At 44.7% G+C, this 19,468-nt stretch overlaps 1 protein-coding gene across 2 annotated transcripts in view; it reads left to right on the forward strand.

Moving 5' to 3' along the window:
* Nucleotides 1–19,468, forward strand: part of MAP2K5 (mitogen-activated protein kinase kinase 5) — a 173,366-nt gene that overhangs the window by 7,491 nt on the left and 146,407 nt on the right. The window contains exons 1-2 of one of the 2 annotated variants that reach the window (XM_009903871.2): nucleotides 7,204–7,404; nucleotides 15,009–15,057. In XM_009903871.2, coding sequence (XP_009902173.1) covers nucleotides 7,270–7,404; nucleotides 15,009–15,057 — 184 coding nt within the window. In that variant the 5' untranslated portion in view covers nucleotides 7,204–7,269. Of the gene's footprint in view, nucleotides 1–7,203; nucleotides 7,405–15,008; nucleotides 15,058–19,468 lie in introns of those variants that run through there. The other variant, XM_054168818.1, reaches the window with a different exon arrangement.

Consider the following 19,468-nt stretch of genomic DNA (forward strand, 5'->3'; position numbering starts at 1 on the left):
CTGTAAGTATTCTCAAACCTATTGATGCTCTTTCCATTACTAATGTTGTCTAGAAAAGGAGATCAGGAGCTCAGAGTTCAAGCCCAACAGTGTTACTGTATTTTGTCATGGACAGATCTAAAAATTCAGAGGAAATCAAATTTATTGGAATCATTCTACAGGCAAGAAGAACAGAAAAGTGTGAGTTGACTAAACAGTCCCCTTTGAGAATCTAATAGCAGTAAAAAGATCCCTGATGTCTAAATGTCTTTGCAAACCAGAGCTGTAAATCTCCCTGATTCATGTTACTACTGAATGAAATTTGGCCTTTTCTTTTTGCAGTGCCCTTAAGCCTCTGGTCTAGACCAACTTTGCCTGAAACAAAAGAGATTTTTACTTCATATATTACTTACTTCAGCCATTTAATTTGAATTGACTTTTGCTGTAACCCCTTAGTCGTGCTCACTACAGAAAAGTAAGTTGATAATGTGGGAGTTGTCTTGATTTCATCCCCAAATGTACACATTTGTGGAAGTAGATGTTGTGCTTTCTTGAGCTGTATTGTTCAGCTTAAAAGCACCTAAGAAAAAGTGGGCAGCTTCTGCATTGCAGCAAGGGGGAATGCAGAATAAAAATTGTCACTGATCAAGTTGATTTCAAAGGTTATGTCTAGAAAAGGATAAGATGATATTACTCTGTTTACATCCAAGTATTTTAAATGAAGCATGTGTGCAGCAGAACATCGAAATGTGCCTTAATGCTTGGGACACTCGAGGTCAATCACCTTTGTGAATTAGTGAGTAAATGCAGCTCAAATAAAGAGAGCTAATGTATCAGAGGATATTTATTACTCATAGATGAGTGTAGTTTAACCTTAATTATTTATGCTAATACATCATAATGGTCTGGTAACTGCACTGTTTTTAGAAGGTAATGATGTCAGTGTAGCAGAGAGCCTTCTGCAGCAAGAGCCAGCCCAAGTGGCTATGAAGGCCAACAGCATCCTGGCTTGTGTCAGCAACAGTGTGGCCAGCAGGACCAGGGTGTGGATCATCCCCCTGTACTGGACACTGGTGAGGTCACATTGCAAATACTGCATTCAGTTTTGGGGCCCTCACTACAAGAAGAATGCTGAGGCACTGGAGTGTGCCTGGGGAATGGCAGTGAGGCTGGTGAAGGGTATGGAGAACAGGTCTGGGGAGGAGCAGCTGAGAGAATTGGGCAGCCTTGGAGAAAAGGAGGCTCAGAGGAGACCTGGCTCTCTGCAACTCCCTGAAAGAAGGTTGGAATCAGGTGGAGGTTGGTCTCTTCTCCCAAGAAACAAGCAGTAGTGCAAGAGGAAAGGGCCTCAGCTTACCCCATGGGAGTTTTAGTTGGACATGAGCAACAATTTCTTCCCCAGAAGGGTTGTTAAGGACTGTGTCAGGCTGCCCAGGGCAATGGTGGAGTCCCCGTCCCTGGAGAGGTTTCAAAGCCATGGAGATGTGTTTGAGTGCCATGGTTTTAGTGGTGACCTGGCAGTGCTGAGATACAGGGTGGATTTGATGATCTTGTGGACCCTTTTCCAACCTTAATGATTCTATTAACTTGTCAGAGTTAAGTTACACATGATCCAGATTGTAAACATGTTCAGTCATGAGGCTGTCTTCCAGAAAACTCAAGTGTTTATCTGTTCAGTACTTCAAAGAATACAGAGGAAACCACTAAGGTCTGAGACGATGAAATCCTGTGTTGTAGTGTAGCTACTTTGGATGTCATTTGCTTGCTGAGGTAGAATGCACATGGCTTAGAGTGATTTTAATGGCATCACTTTAAGGAGAGAGTCTGAGCCCTGTTCTAGTTCATTATAAAACCAATTCATTACATTCCTTGACATTAATAATCCTAACAGAATTAAAACTAAAACACAATTAAAAGCCATCCTTCAGACAAAAAGTCTAATCAAGGAAGCCTTCAAGTTTCAAATGTAAATTTGCAAGGAGCCTAATTTTCAGGAACACTTGAAATGTCACATTTTAGATCTTGTTCAAACAAAGTCAAACTTCTTTTCTAGTCTTCCAAGAGGAAATGCTGTTAGAGACGCTTGTAACGTGCTCAGTGATTCATGGGCCTGGTTAGCTACATGCTTTGTGATACATGAATTATTTAGTAAGAAAAATCACAATAATTTTGTTGTTACTCAGGAATTTATAGGTTGACAGAAAAACAATTATGCAGGCCCTGAAGCTGGTCTGATGGGGTACAGTGAGATCATTAACAATCCACAGCCATTTTTGCTCCATCCAACTGGCAGAGTTTACCTTGTGATTTCTCAGTGCCTGTGTATCGTCTAACCTTTAAAATACACATAAACCACGTCTGTGTTCTGCTTTCTCTCAAACATGTTCAGAATTTAAAGCAAGAACTAAAGATTTATTAATTCACCTTAAATCAAGTTCAATATTGGTTTGGGGATTGATTTATTTATTTGTTTTTTAGTTCAAGGTGCGTATACTACGAGAAAGAGTTTGAAAATGTCTATTTGAGGCCAGATTCTGCCCTGAATGAATTGAAAGTAAGATCAATGTATTCCCTAGGATTTGGTTCATAAACATTCCTTTACCTCTTACTCCAGCAAGGCTGTTTTTGCCTGTTCAAGTTGTGCAAAAGGGCTCCAAGAGGCAGTGGGAAGGGATGGGAGGAAGCTGGCTGGTTTTAAGGCATCTTCATCTATACAGGTATTGATCAAACTGGTATATGGGGGTGATTTTTTTTCCTAGGAGATGCAGTTTAGAGAAGAGTAAGTGTAGAAAGCCTGGACACTGCTGACCTACTTTTTGATCAGCCTAAGGGAATTCAGTTTGCTGCACTCACTGGCAATCTGAAGATGTAGGAAAGGGGGGGGGAAAAAAAGGTGAATTTCACTATGATACATTATTTTATCAATGTAGAAAGTTATGTATTAATCTCTCTTATAACAAAGCCATGAAAATGCATGCTATGAAAGCAACGATCAGGTGCCATTGTCTCTAGGAAATGAAGAGCTTGTCCTTTGTTATTTATAATACCTCTCCAGAAACTGGTACATGGAGGAAGCAGAGATGATAAATTGAATGTAGTGAACCAAGGACTGGCATTGAGATTCTGATTCCTCTGAGTCTGCTGTATCTGAATTACGTGTACTCTAGTATAGTGCTGGTAATGCAGTATTCCAAAACATACTTAGTCTGTTAGATAATTAATGCTATGATAATGAAAATGACATAAATGTCAGTCTGTCAGCATGCTATTTCTGCCATGGCTGTCCACATTCTTCTAGCAGTGAGGTTAAAATTTCTCAGAGATGCTCAGTAGGAGCAATAAAGAAAACATGGGGCTTGCTGACTGTATCCTCAGCCTCCTTCCTTTGCTTTATACACTTCTATTACATGGGCTGAACACAGGGAATTAGTTTTAGGCCTTCATGCCATGGTTGTAGTGCATGTCAGCTCCCATATCACCTGGTGTAATAGGCATAATTTACCTGCTTTAGTTTCCACTGAATGTTTATGATGGGCATATTACAAAATTATAGAATTATTTTGGTTGGAAAAGACCTTTAAGATCGTGGAGTCAAACTGTTCCCTCACTCTACCAAGGCTGAGACTGAACACCAGCACCCTCTGCACTGCATCTCTTCATCTTTCAAGCACCTCCAGGGATGGGGATCCAGCCACCTCCCTGGGGAGCCTGTTTCAGGGTTTGAGAATCCTTTCAGTGAAGAAGTTTCTTCTAATATCCAACCTAAACCCCCCTGGTGGATCTTGTGTTATTATTGTAAGGGTGGCTACAAAACCAGTGTGTATGTCAAGAAATGCTGTTGTAAAGATGACTCTGCAGTTCTAAACATTGCATTTCTCACCTGGATCATCAGCCTGATCCACTCCTGAAATGGAGCTCACACTCTTCCACCAACAGCAAGGAAAACCTCCTGGATACAGGTCCCAGAGCAGGTGTATTCAAAAACAGGGCCAAAAGAGTCAGCTCTTTCTTTCCTCCCTCTTTTTATGGAGTTTTGGTAGAAGGACTCAAAACTTCGTTATATGATGTCTGTGGTAGTGAAAAGACAGAAAATTACTTGTGTTAGATAACTTCCTTTCCAGTGGGAATTAGAGAGGAAAACAAGTAATAACTTACTTCCTCGCTTTTGGAGGGTCTCGCAAATTATCATGATAACCCTGTCCCAGGCAATCACTGAGGAATAGCATTTTTTCCACACTGCTCACTCCTGTGAGATTCCGCAGCATGGCAAGTCAAATAATTTCAGTACCCTTCTGCATCAGTGTTCTGCTTTTCCTTGAAAACAAACATTTCTTTTCTTTACATGGCCATCTCCAGATCTCCTCTGTCCTCTCTCACCACGATGGAAAGCAGCAGAGAGCAGCAGCAGACTGCGGTGAGACAGCTGTGCTTGTAGCAGACTGGAAGTCTGTGGCACTGATGGAGGATATTTTCCCCCCCTTGCAAATGAAAACTGAATTTATAGAAGTCATGGGCTTCCATCGTCCTCCTGTAATTAAAGAGCTGATGGATTGTTCCTTTGCAGGTTTTGAATGGTATTTCTTTGTTGCAGACAGTAACTTTGGATCCCTAATGATAAATAGGAAATCCATGTGTATTTCTGGCTGACAGAATGTCACCTGGATTTAGTAGGGAAAAGGAGACTGCTGAATTATTTCTGTGGCTTTTTGGAATTCTTGTGTCAAAAACTTTGAAAGAGGAGATTCTTGGGGCAGGCAAACACTGCACTTGGAGAATATTTTATGTTATGCCTTTAAAAAAATACCTTGTGTGCTTGCTACATAAATTTTCCCCTAACCTTGAGGAAAAAGTACCGATTTTGGTGACGCTCTCTTCTCCGAGCAGGATGATGAAATAAATCTTAACTCTTTGTTTCAAATGTTGGTGTAGTTGGAATGAAAATATCTTCCAAAACATGGGGGGGGGGGGGAGGGGTTTAAAGAAATGTGTGGCAAAACCCCACAAAGGCATCAAGAAACACGAGCTTCATGTGCTGTATTTCTTCAGACATAAAAAACCACCCCAAACCTGTGAAGTTTGATTACAGCTGCATCAACACAAATCAGAACGAGGAACTAAGGGTTATGATTAGCCCTTGGAAAAAAAAAAAAAAAAAGAAAGAAAAAAAATCTACATAATATTTATGCAAATTTGGCAAATTGAGTTGGTTTTCCCCATAGTCTTGTAAATGAAAAAAAAAAAGACGTTCGAGAAAAATTGCGGCTCCATAGAAATGCGATGATTTTGTGTCCTGTTCTTTGAAAGGTAATAGAAAATGAGCCTGATTGAAATGAACCTGCCTGAAAGGTACACAGGGACTGCAGGTAAAAGGTTCATTTGAACAGAAAGATGTTGGTGTGGGCAGCATCAATCCCTTAGATACTTAGGAGTTGGGGCTCTATTAATTTCTAGTGTAGGAACTAAATTATAAAGTTATTGAACAGAGAGAGAATTTATCTCTGCTAATGGCCACTGAAAGATCCTCTTTTTTCCCCCCTCCCTTCCCCCTCCCCCTTTTTTCCCCCCCTTAAAGCTCCAACAACATAGAATTCTAATCTGAGGAACCTAGAAGATGTTTCAGGAATTAATTTCAGACACACCTTCCATTTCCCCCCTCCTCTAAACTGGTAATATAACTCAAATAGTCCAGTTTGTCACACATGATAATGTGAGAGATTGTGATAAAATGCACAGATCAATAGCCTACAATTGAGATTAATGCTCTCCTCCCACTAAACCAAGAGAGAAAGTTTGGTGTTGCAGAGTGGGGTGGAGCTGGGAGCCTTCCCTCTACCTTATATCAGGCAAAAAGGTGAGGTTTAAAAGCTGAATGTAGCAGAGCATGGCTTGTGGTTGTGATACAGAAATTACACAGCTGTCATTCTTTGCTGCTGCTGAGGATGCTGGATGTAAGCTTTTAACAAGGATTTTTCTTTCCTCAGAGCTGTGCTTTGATTCAGACTGTGTTTTGAAATGGGCTGTTTTCAGCTGAACTGAACGGACTCGTGGAAGAAAGAATTTTACCCAGACATCCATACAGGAAGTATTTCACTGAGTATTCTGTAATTGGGAGAAACAGCAAAGTAGGTGACTCTTTTGGCCAAACTGCTTAAAGCACATTAATGAAGATGTTTGGATGTTACAGTAACAAGCAGAGCACAGCACAGTCCCCTTCCAGTGCCCCAGGTTACTGGTTTGTGTTGCAGTCTGACTGGAAGGGCCTGAGTAGGGACCTCACACTGAGGTAGAGAGGTATGAGCTGCCTAGGCTGGCCATGCACACAGGGGTATGCGTTACTATGTGTTAGATGGAGTAACCTGAAGGCAGAAGCCCCCTGAGAAGAACCTATCACAGCAGGAGACCTCAATTCATTCCTCTGGCTTGAGGATGAGACAGCTTCCAGCACTTTTTTAACTAATGCAGAAGCCATAGAATTATTTTGGTTGGAAGAGACCTTTAAGAGTATCGAGTCTAACCATTAACCCAGCACTGCCAGGACACCACTAAGCCATGTCCCTCAGCACATCCCCATGGCTTTAAAATGCCTCCAGGCATGGGGACTCCACTACTGCCCTGGGCAGCCTTGACAACCCTTTGAGGAAGAAATTGTTTCCAGTTTTGGAGACCTCAGTTCAAGAACCTCAGGGAACTGCTTGAAGAGTCCAACAGAGCCACAAAGATGCTGAAGGCAGTGGACCATCTGCCTGCTGAGGAAAGGCTGAGGGAGCTGGGGCTCTTGAGCTTGGAGAAGCCTGAGGGGTGACCTCAGTCATGTTTACAAAGATGTGAAGAGCGAGTGTCAGGAAGATGGAGCCAGGCTCTGCTCAGAGATGTCCAATGATAGGACAATGAGGAATGGGTGCCAGCTGGAGCAGAGGAGGTTCTACATGAACGTAAGAAAAAACTTTTTCACTGTGAGGGTGACAAAATACTGGAACAGGCTGCCCAGAGAGGTTGTGGAGTCTCCTTCTCTGGAGACATTCAAAACCTGCCGTCTGTCAGGGACCAGAGCTGCCACAATCACCTCCCCCCCACAACATGGCGCCGCCTCCCCGCAACATGGCGCCGCCTCCGCTCCCTCCTCCTCTTCCTCCCCTACATCTCTGTGTCCCTCCTCCCGCTCCCCCGTTTTGGTTCCGGGGCATCTATTCCTTCCTGCGGGCGGGTCGGTGCAGGCTTGGCTCGGCCCGGCCCGGCTCGGTTCGGCAGCCCCCGCGGCCCGGCGCAGCATGTGAGCCCTCCGGGGCGGGGATGCTCTGGCTGCTCTGCGGCCCTTCTTGCGCCATGGAGAGCCAGGCGCTGGTTATCCGCATCAAGATCCCCGACGGCGGGGCCGTCGACTGGACCGTTCACTCGGCTCCTCAGCTGCTCTTCAGGGACGTGCTGGTGAGTCCCGGCGAGGGGTGGGACGGGCATGGGGGACAGCCTTGTCCCGCTGTCCGAGGGCGAAGGGGGTGTTTGGGGGGTGGGCAGGGACGGACGTGGCACGGGGTATGCGGCACCGGCAGCGCCGACCAGGGTGGGGAATCAAAATCATCCCTGAAGAGGCGAAAAGTGCTGGTTGGTTTTCTTTAGGATATCCTTTTTGCTGCCTTGTGGCTGAAAGTTTTAATGGGAAAGTGATTTTGGTGGAGACTGGCAAAACCCACGGCCCGGGGCAGCCTCGGTCCCGACTTTGCTCCATCTGCGGCGAAGCACTTACTGGTGGTGAAATGGCCAGCAGGACCCCAGGTTGTCTTCGTACTGGTGGTCTAGAGGGTTGGTCTCTCCCAGGGTTGAACGTGCAGCAGTGCCAGGCATGCAGCATCTCCACGGTGTGATGGGATGGTCACGAGGCATCACTTTAGGGAGATGAAAAAGTTGTCCTTTGGAGAATTGTGCCTCCTTGGCTCATTCGTGCCTCCCACTGCTCTCTGCATGTGTTCTGTGGCTGTGCTTGCTTTTGATGATATTGCCCATAGCTGTGTGATAGGTTTGTGGCATCTCCTTTGCCCTGAGCTGCCCTCAATCTCTGCCCTGTTTTCTCCTCATACATATCAAGTATCCAAGGATCCTCTGTTTACCCAGGAATGGCAGTGGATATTTAGCTCAATTGCTATGTTTCATAATTACATCCTTACCCCAAAGAAGAGTCTATAATCTTTGTGTGCAGGTCATACTTATTTTCTTCAGGACACCCTCAACTTTCCTATGTAGTGCATCTCTGCTGGAGACTCATGTGCCCACATTTCTCTAAAGAAAAACCTTCACATACCACACATCATGAACATATTTGATTTCTTCTGCTTGTATTAATATTGGAGAGAAGTTCTGCAGAGCTCTCTCAACGTGTTGCATTTTACTGAGAAGACACATGTTGGTTTGCTGGAGAATGTCTGATGTTGGGCCTGTAGAAGATTGCAGAGGTAGCTGGAATGGATATCTGCTGTTCTAGATTTCATTCTTCCTAACATTTAGCATCACCCAATACTTCCTGTAGATGGAGGAGAGGGAGCAGAACTTTTGAGAGATCAGTGTGACTTCTGAGAGGGTCAGTTGCCCCGTGGAGACTGTGGTCACTTTCCAGTGGTTATGTAGTAAGCCTGAGACAACCCCACTTGTACCCTTGAAAGACAAGTGGTGTAAATCTGAGCCAGGTTTATTACACATCCTGCTTCATGTTTTCAATTTTTCTTTCCCCAATGAAGTGAGATAATCACTGGTGCTTGGACTATCCTTTAGCATTTTAGAATTATGAGAAGTTTAAGCTTGGTTGCACTATGCAAAAGGCATAGAATGGTAGGGGTTGGAAGGCACCTCTGGAGAGAGATCATTGAGTCCAGCTCCCCTCTCAAGGCAGGTTCACCTAGAGAAGGTCACACAGGAGAGTCAATAGAGAAATGGTGGCAGGTTGAGGCTTTGCAAAACTATTTTACTTTTTAGCTTTCATCTTACTGCTTCAGCCTAAAACCAGCTGAGGGGATGTGAGCCTTGAACTTGAGCTGTGTAGTCCATTTATCAAGGAGGTTGGAAAAAAGCTGTTTAAGCTTAAATTGAATAAGCAGTAGGAACCAGGGACCATGGTTTACTCCAAGCCTGTAGCCCTACAGAGCTGCTGGCCCTCCAGGAATCTTCTTTTGGGGCAGTGACATAGTATGGGGATCTGTGTCTGAATCTGGAGAGGGCTTCAGGGAGCTGTAGCTTGATGGTCAGACCATATCTTACAGTTGAGGCTCTGCACCTGCAGTTTCTCTTGTAGTTCCTATAGTTGCTCCATCAGGTTGCAGCTGAGGCCAGTGTATGACTTTTTTGACCTGAAGTTAAATAACAGGCTGCCCTTGGCAGGGATCCTCATCCCTGAAGGGGATTCAAGGCCAGTTGGGTGTGGTGCTGAGGGACATGGTTTAGTGGTGGTTTGGAAGTGTTGGGTTAATGGTTGGACTTGGTCATCTTAAAGGTCACTTCCAACCAAAACAATTAAGTGATTCTATAGTACTCCTAACTGTGTTTCAAGAGGGTCCATCACAGCATGCACATGCACTTAATTTATCTGACACCTGCAGAAATGAAATGAAGTAAGGCTCCATACTCTGAATCGTGGTAGATCTGGTGCCATGTGTTCCTAGAAAGGAGCCCTGAGCATGGTGGGAGGGCAGGAGTGGAGCTGACCCAGTCTCATGTTGCCCTTCTGCCCTCACTGTCATTTCCACTCACCTGGTGGGTGATGGCACAGGGTTTAAGTGTTAGAGCATCAGTTAAAGATGATAGAGAGATGAGAGACATTCCCTGCTAAGGTAAATTACTCAACAGTAATAATCCAGTCAGACCCCTACTGTTTCCCTTTTTGTCTGTCTCTCTCAATTGAAGATCCAGGGATGGGAGGGGACCCCTTTTTTGTTAGCTCCTGCTGTTTGGGGCACAACCAATCTCAGAGTAGTCCATGTAGCACTGATCTGCCTGTATGGTGCTGTCCAGATCATGACAGGCTTGAACCTGCTCCATGTACCTGCAGTCCAAGTGGTTTGCTGGGAAGCACCACCTTGCCTTGAACTCTAGAAGCATGTTTAGTAGTCAGTTCCAAACCTCCCAAATATCAAGCTTTGATGGAAGCTGGGTGCTTGGGGAAGCCTTGAGTTAGCTTTGTAGGTAAGGCTGCTCCTCCTTCTAAGGTAGATCCCTTGGTCTGCTTTGTGTTAAGAAAGCCCCATAAAATGAGAACAGCAAGAGTTTGGGGTTTTTTTACACGTGTTTTTTGTTCATTTGTTATTCCAGAAGCATGAACAGCCCTGTGAATACAAATGAGAGTAGCCTTGCTGCATTTCAGGCTGGCAGCAAGATTATGTTGCACTGAGCATCAGGGAGATGGACATTTTATGCACTAAATGACACATTCCTTCCTTTTCAACAGCTCTCTCTCTTGGAGGAGCCTTTGCAGGTGCTAAACTGTGCAGTGGACACTCAAACCAGAAAGCCTGATAGCTGCTGAGTGGTGCTGGTGGTTGGCCTTGGTGCAGCAGGACAATGCTTGACTCCTGGAAGGTGCACAGCTTGTGTGCTTCACCTTAGGCATTCTCTTGATTGCTTTCCTAAACTGGGTGCTAAGAGCTGCTCTTCATGATGTCACTTTAAATGTGCTCTGTGTGTATCAGCTTAACAGACCTGTAAGTTACCAGTAACCAGATTTATTTTCAAGGCACCACTAAATGAATTGCAATAAGCTTATTTTTTTCCATCAGGCTGTCTAGATGTGTTTGCTCTGGCTGCCACTGGAGTGGTTAAGCTCTTGGTGTTAACTCAGGATAACTTTATGATGTCATACTGAGAGAAAGCAAGTTTTAACTGAAACATGGGTGCTTTCAGCATTTACAGTGATTTTGGTTTTTTAATGCTATACTTCCACCTTTTCTGCTGGAGCCAAGTGCTCCACAGCTCTCGTAGAGAATAGATTTGGTGGAGTTCTTGTTTCACCGGCTGTTGCCTGATTTTTCTCCTCGTTGTTAGAGGCTTTTAGGTTTTTCTGCTAGAGCCAAGTGCTCCACAGCTCTCCTAGAGAGCAGCTTTGGTGAAGTTCTTCTTTCAGCTGCTGTTCTGATTTTCCTCCTCATTGTTAGAGGCTTTTAGGTTTTGTGAGGCAAAACAGAAGCTGTTCTGTATGTGAGTCCCCGTGTATCTACATTTTTAGTATTTTATTTCTTGTGATCTCTCTGATAGTAGAAAATCATACATGCATAATCAGTTGAAATTCAGAGTAAACACAGAATCATTTTGGTCGGAAAAGACCTTTACGATCATTGAGTCTTACCCATTCTCTAAATCTACCAAGTCTGATGCTAAACCATGTCCCTTAGCACCACATCTCTGTGTCTTTATAACACCTCCAGGGTGTTTAAATCCTTTAAGCTTGGGTCATTGAGAGGTCTGCTGAGTGTTTGAGCAAGGAGGTCTTATGTAGGTGTTGAAAACACTATGGTAACAAGAGAGCAATGGTGTCAGTTCTTTCCCTCCCACTCCCTGCAAGGCTAGTTTTTGATTTATGGCCATATTGAAAGCTGACCACAGCAAAGTTTTTGTGGCTGTTGAAAGACTTTTCTTTTCAACTCTTTTATTTAGTGTCAGACAGTTATGGTGCATAGTCCAGTTTATGTACTTGATTACCAGTCATTTTAAAGCCTCAATGGGCAGCAAAACTGACTCTGAATGAAGAGAGAGGCTGTAAGACTTTGTCATCACCGTTTCAGGGCTGCTGTAACAGATTCAGGAGTATTGGAACTTTCCTAGCAGATACTTGGGGCTGTCAGAACTGTCACAGTGCCACGTTACACAGCTCTTCAATACAGTTTGTAGCTACTGCAGAGCTGGAGTCCTCTGAAAACACTTTTTAAATCCATTTCATGGCAGCATCTGCGTGCCCACATAAGAGCATTTTACAAGTGGCTTAAATCTAACACAATTAAAGTGTGTTTGCTGAGGAATTTTCTGTGTTTAACTAAATGGATTTAGAAACAATTAGTTAACAGTCTTCTGTTTAGGCAAGACTTTAATTTCTTGGTAGGAGCAGAGGGTGCAGCTTGGCTGCCTTTTGGCAGGGAACTGATGGAGCTGTGGAACTTTGTTGAATTGCTGCACTGGGGGAGTTTTTCTTAATGTGGCAATGTTTTGGCTCAGTTTTTCCTTGGTTTTGGGTTCACAAACTTGCAGCCTACATAATTTGGTAAGCTGTGTTGCACATCCTTTCTCTTCTGTATATAATTCATGTTTTAAATTGCATACTAGTGGTGTTTAGTATCTAAAATGAAAGAGAAAGTTTTAGAAATATTATTTTTCCCCTGGTGAGACCACATCTGGAGTATTGCATCCAGTTCTGGGCTCACCAATCCAAGAGGGACAGGCATATACTAGAGAGGGTCCAGTGGAGGCTGGGAGGGTGATGAAGAGACTGGAACATCTGTCTGGTGAGGAAAGGCTGAGAGACCTGGGGCTGTTTAGTCTGGAGAAAACTGAGAGGAGATCTTGTTAATGTCTATAAATGTCTGAGGGGTGGGTGTCAAGAAGGGGCCAGACTCTTTTCAGTGGTGTCCTGTGATAGGACAAGGGGCAGTGGATACAAACTAAAAGTTCCACCTCAACATGAGGAAAAGCTTTTTCATTGTGAGGGTGATGGAGCACTGGAACTTGCTGCCCAGAGAGGTTGTGGAGTCTCCTTCTCTGGAGAATTTCAAGACCCATCTGTATGCATTCCTGTGTGACCTGCCCTAGATGATCCTGCTTTGGCTGGGGGGTGGGCCTGATGATCTCTGAAGTCACTTCCAACCCCCGCCATTCTGTCACAGAATGTTAGGGGTTGGAAGGGACCTTGAAAGACTGTCCAGTCCAACTCCTGCTGCCAGAGCAGGATCACCTAGAGTAGTTTACACAGGAACTCAAACAGGCAGGTTTTGAATGGCTCCAGAGAAGGAGACTCCACAACCTCTCTGGGCAGCCTGTTCCAGGGTTCTGTCATCTTTATAAGCATGAATGAGGTCACCCCTCAGACTCCTCCAAGCTAAAGAGCCCCAGCTCCCTCAACCTTTCCTCATAAGGAAGATGTTCCACTCCCTTGATCATCTTTGTGGCTGTGTGCTGGACTTTTTCAAGCAGCTCTCTGAGGTCCTCCTTGAACTGAGGGCCCCAGAACTGGACACAGTATTCCAGATACAGCCTCACCAGGGTAGAGCATGATTCAGTTAGCTCCATGGAAATCATAGAATGGTCTGGGCTGGAAGGGACCTCCAAAGGTCTTGTAGTCCACCCCGCCCTGCAGTCAGCAGGGACATCCTCAACTAGACCAGGTTGCACAGAACAGTTTCTAGTTTGCCTTTGCTGCCTTCTCATTGTGTTGATTGTGTCTTAAACACTGCACAGAATGTTTAATTTCCTGGTTTAAAATGTAAAACCAGAGAAAACAAAAGTGACAGGGCAGCAATCACTGAAGCTTTGATAGGTGGGGAATGATCAGCACCCCGAGATGCTCACAGTCTATGTATGACAATAAATATTGTTGTTCATTAATTTCTAATCACTTTGTGATGCTGTCAGTGGAAAGATTGTCTGACATGAGAAATCAGGCAGCAGGAAGGGAAAAACCACGCTGTGCATTTATGCCGTGCCCTGACATGACATATTACAGCCTGGCGAAGGCTGATGCCAGCACATGCACTGGGAGGCCAGGATGACTTCAGCCTCAGCAGCTATTTTGCACTGGGTTTGGAGTAAATGTTGTATGTAAAGGCTAAAAATAAGAGCTCTTCTCCTCTCTGTTTAGCTCTACAGGAAGGCTTGTGCTGGCAAAATAGTGCTGGTTTGGATCAGGGACCTGTGCCGCTTGGAAGCGTGTGGTGTATTTTGTGATGGGCTTGTGAATGTGAGTTGTGGGCCCTCTAAGAAAGGGGTTGTGTGGCATTGTTGCCTGCTGAGGCTGAAGGTGATCATCTGGGTGAGTACTTGGAATCACAGAATCGTTTTGGTTGGAAGAGATCTTTAAGGTCATTGACTGCAACTGTTAAACCCAGCACTGCCAGGTCACCACTAAACCATGTCCCTCAGCACCACATCTTCGAGGCTTTGAAACCCTTCTAGGCATGGTGACTTCTCCACTGCCCTGGGCAGCCTGGGCCAGGCCTTGAAACCCTTCTGGGGAAGAAATTGGTCCTTCTGTCCAACCTAAACCTTCCCAGGTGAAACTTGTTTGCTCTTGTCCTATCACTTGTTACCTGGGAGAAGAGACCAAGCCAACCCTTCACTCCAGCCTCTTTCAGGGAGTTGTAGAGCACAAGAAGGTCCTTTTTCCCAGGGGAAGATTCTTTAAACTTCCAAAACAAATGGCACTGAGTTGTTTGTAACTGGAGGGCAGCAAAGCTGGTGAAGGATCTGGAGCACAGGTCTTGTGAAGAGCGGCTAAGGGAACTGGGGTCATTCAGCCTGGAGAATCTGAAAGCAGATTGTAGAGAGGTGGGTGTTGGTCTTTTCTCATAAGTCACAACTGATAGGACAAGAGGAAATGGCATCAAATTATGCTAGGGAAGGTTTAGCATAGACATTAAGAAAAACTTCTATACTGAAAGGCTTATCAAAGACTGGAAGAGGCTGCCCAGGGAGTTGGTTGAACCCCCATCCCTGGGTGTATTTAAAAGCCATCTAGATACAGTGCTCAAGGATATGGTGTAGTAGTGGCCCTGTTTGAGTTAGAGAATGGTTGGACTTGGTGATCTTGAAGGCCCTTCCCAACCATAGTCGTGCTATGACTGAGTCATTTGAAAAGACAAGAAGTTTCCTCGAGGTACTGTGGGGAGGAAGGAGAAGAGCACCATTACTGATTTGTGTTGTGTCCTAAAGAAGTTTGTGATTTTGGGGCAGTGGTGAGAAGCAGGCCCTCAACTCTTCAGCCTGCACTGGGGAGCGATGAAAGTGATTTACTCTCAGTCATCTCAGGCATTTCCCATTTGATACCAAGCTGATTCTTCTTTCCATTTTAGGATGTCATCGGTCAAGTGCTGCCAGATGCAACGACAACAGCGTTCGAGTGTAAGTCTGCCTCTTACAAACTGTCTCCTTTGCCACGTTGCAAGGGCTGTCATTTTTCACAAAATCAATAATGTTTGCATTCATTATATGTTACAGTTAAATATTTATGCCCTGATGCAAGTTTAATGCTGATTCTGAGCCAAGCAATATTTTATTATTTAATCACATCTCGAACCCGCATATTTCTACAATATAGCTTTAATTACCAGCGTGACCTTACCGTGCTCTTACTCCTCACTGCAGTTATATTGCTGGAATTAAATGAAGAGTATAAAGTACCTGTAGGTCTGAGCTTAAAATTTTAATCCTCTACTGGAAGAAACCGAAAGAGCAGCAGGTTTTACAAGTTGTAGAATCGCAGAATGGTTTGGCTTGGAAGGGACCTTCCAAGGTCATTTAGTCCAACCTCCCCGCAGTCAGCAGGAACAGCTGCAACAAGAGCAGGCTGCCCAGAGCCCCAGCCAACCTGACTTGGAATGGCATCTCCCACCTCTCAGGGCAAGCTGGGCCGGGGTCTCACCCCCCTCAGGGTCAAACATTTCTACTCTCTTTCCACTCTGAATCTCCCTCTTTTAGTTCAAACCGTCACCTCTTGTCCTGTCACAACAGGCCCAGCTCAAGTGTCTGTCCCAGCCTTTCTGATTGGCCCTTGTAAGTCTGAAAGTCCACCAGAAGGCCTTCTTGGAGCCTTCTCCAGGCTGAACAACTCCAACTCTCTCAGCAGAGGTTGCTGTGGTCTCCCCTGGCCCCACTCCGACAGGTCAAAGGAAATATTGTCTTATGGTCCTTCAAATACTATTTAGTGCTTTTTAGCTATCTTTCAGTGTTTGTTTTATTCCCCTCTTAAACCAGCAGAAACCTACGAATGGGGATTCTAAGTGTTCTTTCTCTGTAACCTTGACATTTCAACTGCCCTGCTTTTGCAAACAAGACTTTCTACAGAGCAGGCAGGCTCCAGACCTTGCCATTTATGATTTGTTAGTATTTTCTTCAGACACCTCCCACATCACACATTAGCTTTGTGTGAACTTCATGCACCAGTAGCAGTCGCTGCAATCAGGGCAGTAGCCCATATTAATGGTACCATGTGTAGAACTTCCCTGGAAATACTTATTTTGTTGTGTCTTCTAACATCTGCTTCTGTGCTTTTGGTTCATGTCTCTAGTCTGTCATTTACATCTGCACAAAACCATTTCCCCTGCCATTTAACTGGCATCTAAAATATGTCATGTATATTGATGTGGGATTTTGCTGGTTACTTTTTCCATACCAAATGCCTGGATTTTACCAGCTTAAGCTTCCTTCTCACCTGCTTCATCGCTTCTTGAGATGATGATAATTGCCATCCAGCGCCGGCTCCTCCACTCTTTGCTTAGTTATTGTTAGCTACAGCCTCCCATCCATTGTGGCTCCTACCTGGGGCTGCGCTGCTCCTACTGTTGGACCTTTTATGTGGGTTTCACCGCTGTATTGCGCAGCACTACAAATAAAATCACTAACAGCATATGGCCTGTTATGATCCTCTTATCCAAACTCTGCCATTTTGTGTATTTGTGACACGCTGCAGATTTTGTGAAGATTGCTTCATAATATTTGTTTACCATCTGCTGCACTCTATTTGGTATCTTGTGAGGGTTTCTTCCTCCATTTTAAGTGACATTAGCAAATTCCAACCAGTACGTAGGATTTTTTTGTTGTTGCTGTTGTACTTTTGCTTCCCTAATGTGCTGGAAAATTGTATTGCTGCGCTCTAGACAAGTAGAGAAGCCTGGAAATCTTTTGGAACCCTGAGTGTCACATCTTGGCAGCATTTGGGCTGTGCCCGCTTAGATGCCGTGGTAGGGTGGCAAAGGATCTCTGCAGGAACTGCCTGGCTGCTTCAGGCTTGGCTTTTTTCATGCCAGGTAGCTCTTCCTAAATCTTCACCAACACTTAACATTTCATCTCTTTGTACCACCATCAACATTTAAAATTTATTCTCTTTGCATTTCTGAGAAGTTTGGAAATAATTTCTTAATCACTTGCTGGTGAATAATGTGCCATCTATAATATTTTAAATAAACATTTTGCAAGTGGACTCTTAAGCATTTTCCTCTCTTCTATTTTTGGTGGTCCCTCCTCATTCTGTTCCCTTAAGCCAGGCCTGTTGAACAGCTTTTATCTCCATTTATTCATCTCTCTTTGTCAAGCCCTGGAACAGGCTGCCCAGGGAAGTGGTTGAATCATCATCCCTGGAGGGGTTTCAAAGCCACTTAGATGTGGTGCTGAGGGACATGGTTTAGTGGTGACCTGGCAATGCTGGATGAGCAATTGGATTTGATGGTCTTGGAGATCTTTGCCAGTCTAAATGATGCTATGATTCTGTATTTCCCCTCTTACGCATTGTAATCCAGTTACTTCTTCAAGATGCATGGTGTTTGTTGTGTTCACTATTCCAGCAGCTGGTTCTCCAGTCTCTTACTCCATTACACACTGCAACTGGCACTTGAGATTTGGCCAGGTAGCAGTTTTACAGCTCCTTCTCCTCCCCCTCCTTTCTGCCTAAAATCTTTCCAGGCAAAGAAGTGTTCAGTTTCAGCTCACTAACTCTTCTCTTAATCTTTTCTCCATTCCTGACTTGCTGCAGGGTGGTGACTCTAGCAAGGAGTTTTAGCAGTCTGGCAGTTCACCAGTTAAATTTCCATGAGACAAGGCTCTTGAAGGACATCACTGTGCTGCCTAGTTCCTCCTCCAGTTTCCATGCTTCTAGTGTTTTCTAGCTCACTTCCAGTAGACTTTTAATATTCAATTCTAAGGTTTCTGTGGCTTTCCCTTATCTCTGTCTTGTTCTACTCTTTGTTCTGCATTGTTTTGCTGTTTTCCTTGTAACCTCAGAATCATCTCATAGAATGGGTTTGGGTTGGAAGGTCATCTAGTTCCAAGCCCCCTGCCATGGGCAGGGACACTTTCCACTAGACCAGTTTGCTCAAAGCTTCATCCAACCTGGCCTCGAACACCTCCAAGGAGGGGGCATCTACAGCCTCCCTGGATAACTTGTTGCAGTATCTCACCACCCTCACTGGAAAGAATTTCTTGCTAATATCCAGCTAGGTTATTACCTTCTGGGTTTTCAAAGACCACATGAACAAAGTCCTTTGCTCAGGTAATTTTAATTTGTTGACTGGGATCTCTTCCCAGATCCTAGTGCAGAACTAGGAGCAAGAGTGAGTTATCCTGTAAGGACATAGTGGCACTTTTCTTTTCCTGGGGAAGTATGTAGCAGCTGTGACAGCTCATCTACATGTCCTCACCCTTTGGTATTCAGTAGATGTTTGAAATATGGCCTGTATGTTGATCCTTTATTTCCTGGTGTACAATAGCTCAGGCTTTTCTTCTATAACCATTCAGCTTTCTGACCAGCTTGCTTCCAGCTAGCAGCACAAGCAGAATTGTTCTGGCCATCCTGACACACATCAACTTTCAGGAAGAGGTGGTGGGTCTTTTAAATATCCCAGCTCCCCTTGTGGGTTTGAACAGGCTGAGAGAGTTGGGGTTGTTCAGCCTGGAGAAGAGAAGGCTCCAGGGAGACCTTCTGGTGGTTTTTCAGAATTTAGAGGCTGATTAGAAAGCTGAGGCCAGACTTTTTACCAGGACTTCTTGTGACAGGACAAGGGGTGATGGTTTTAAACCAAAGAGTAAGATTTAGATTAGATGGAAGAATTATTTTTGATGGCAGTGAGACCTTGGGTCAGGTTGCCCAGAGAGGTGGGAGGTGCCCCATCCCTGGAACCATTGCAGGTCAGGGTGTGTGGAGGCTCTGAGCAACCTGCTCTGGTTGCAGATGCCCCTGCTGACTGCAGGGGGGCTGGACTAGGTGACCATGAAAAGTCACAGTATCACAGTCCCTTCCAACCCAGTCTGTTCTATAAAATGGGCTCATGTGATTGAGATTCCCCACAGTAAATGTTTTCTGGCCAAAAAGAGGTGTGAAGTTGTTGCCATTCTTTGGTGTCAGTTGTGTGTTTCATTGCTTCATATCCAAAGAGCACAATCAAATGTGAAAGTGGGTTACAGACCACCATGCTTTGGTTTTTGACTGAAGTATGTAAGGAAGATATTTGAATTGCAGCAGGCAAAAGATGGAGACAGATCATTAACACTCTCTTCTTCCCCAAAGCTAGAGCAATAAAAAGAAATTAACATTTTGTAACTGATTTGGAAGGGAAGGATCTATTGTGTTCATCAGGCAATGGGTGCAGCTCCCCCTATGTCAAAGGGTTCTCTGGTTCCCCAGGGCCTTTCACAAGGACCAGGGCAGGAGAGATCAGGGTGGACACAGCTCCCATTGGAGTGAAGGAACCGCACAGAGTGTCTCAGCACACACTGCTTGTGACACTGGAGCGTGTTGTGGCACCAGCTGGTGCTAATGGAG

The sequence above is a fragment of the Dryobates pubescens genome, chromosome 17, assembly GCF_014839835.1.
Source record: "Dryobates pubescens isolate bDryPub1 chromosome 17, bDryPub1.pri, whole genome shotgun sequence".
In the NCBI taxonomy this organism is placed as follows: Eukaryota; Metazoa; Chordata; class Aves; order Piciformes; family Picidae; genus Dryobates; species Dryobates pubescens.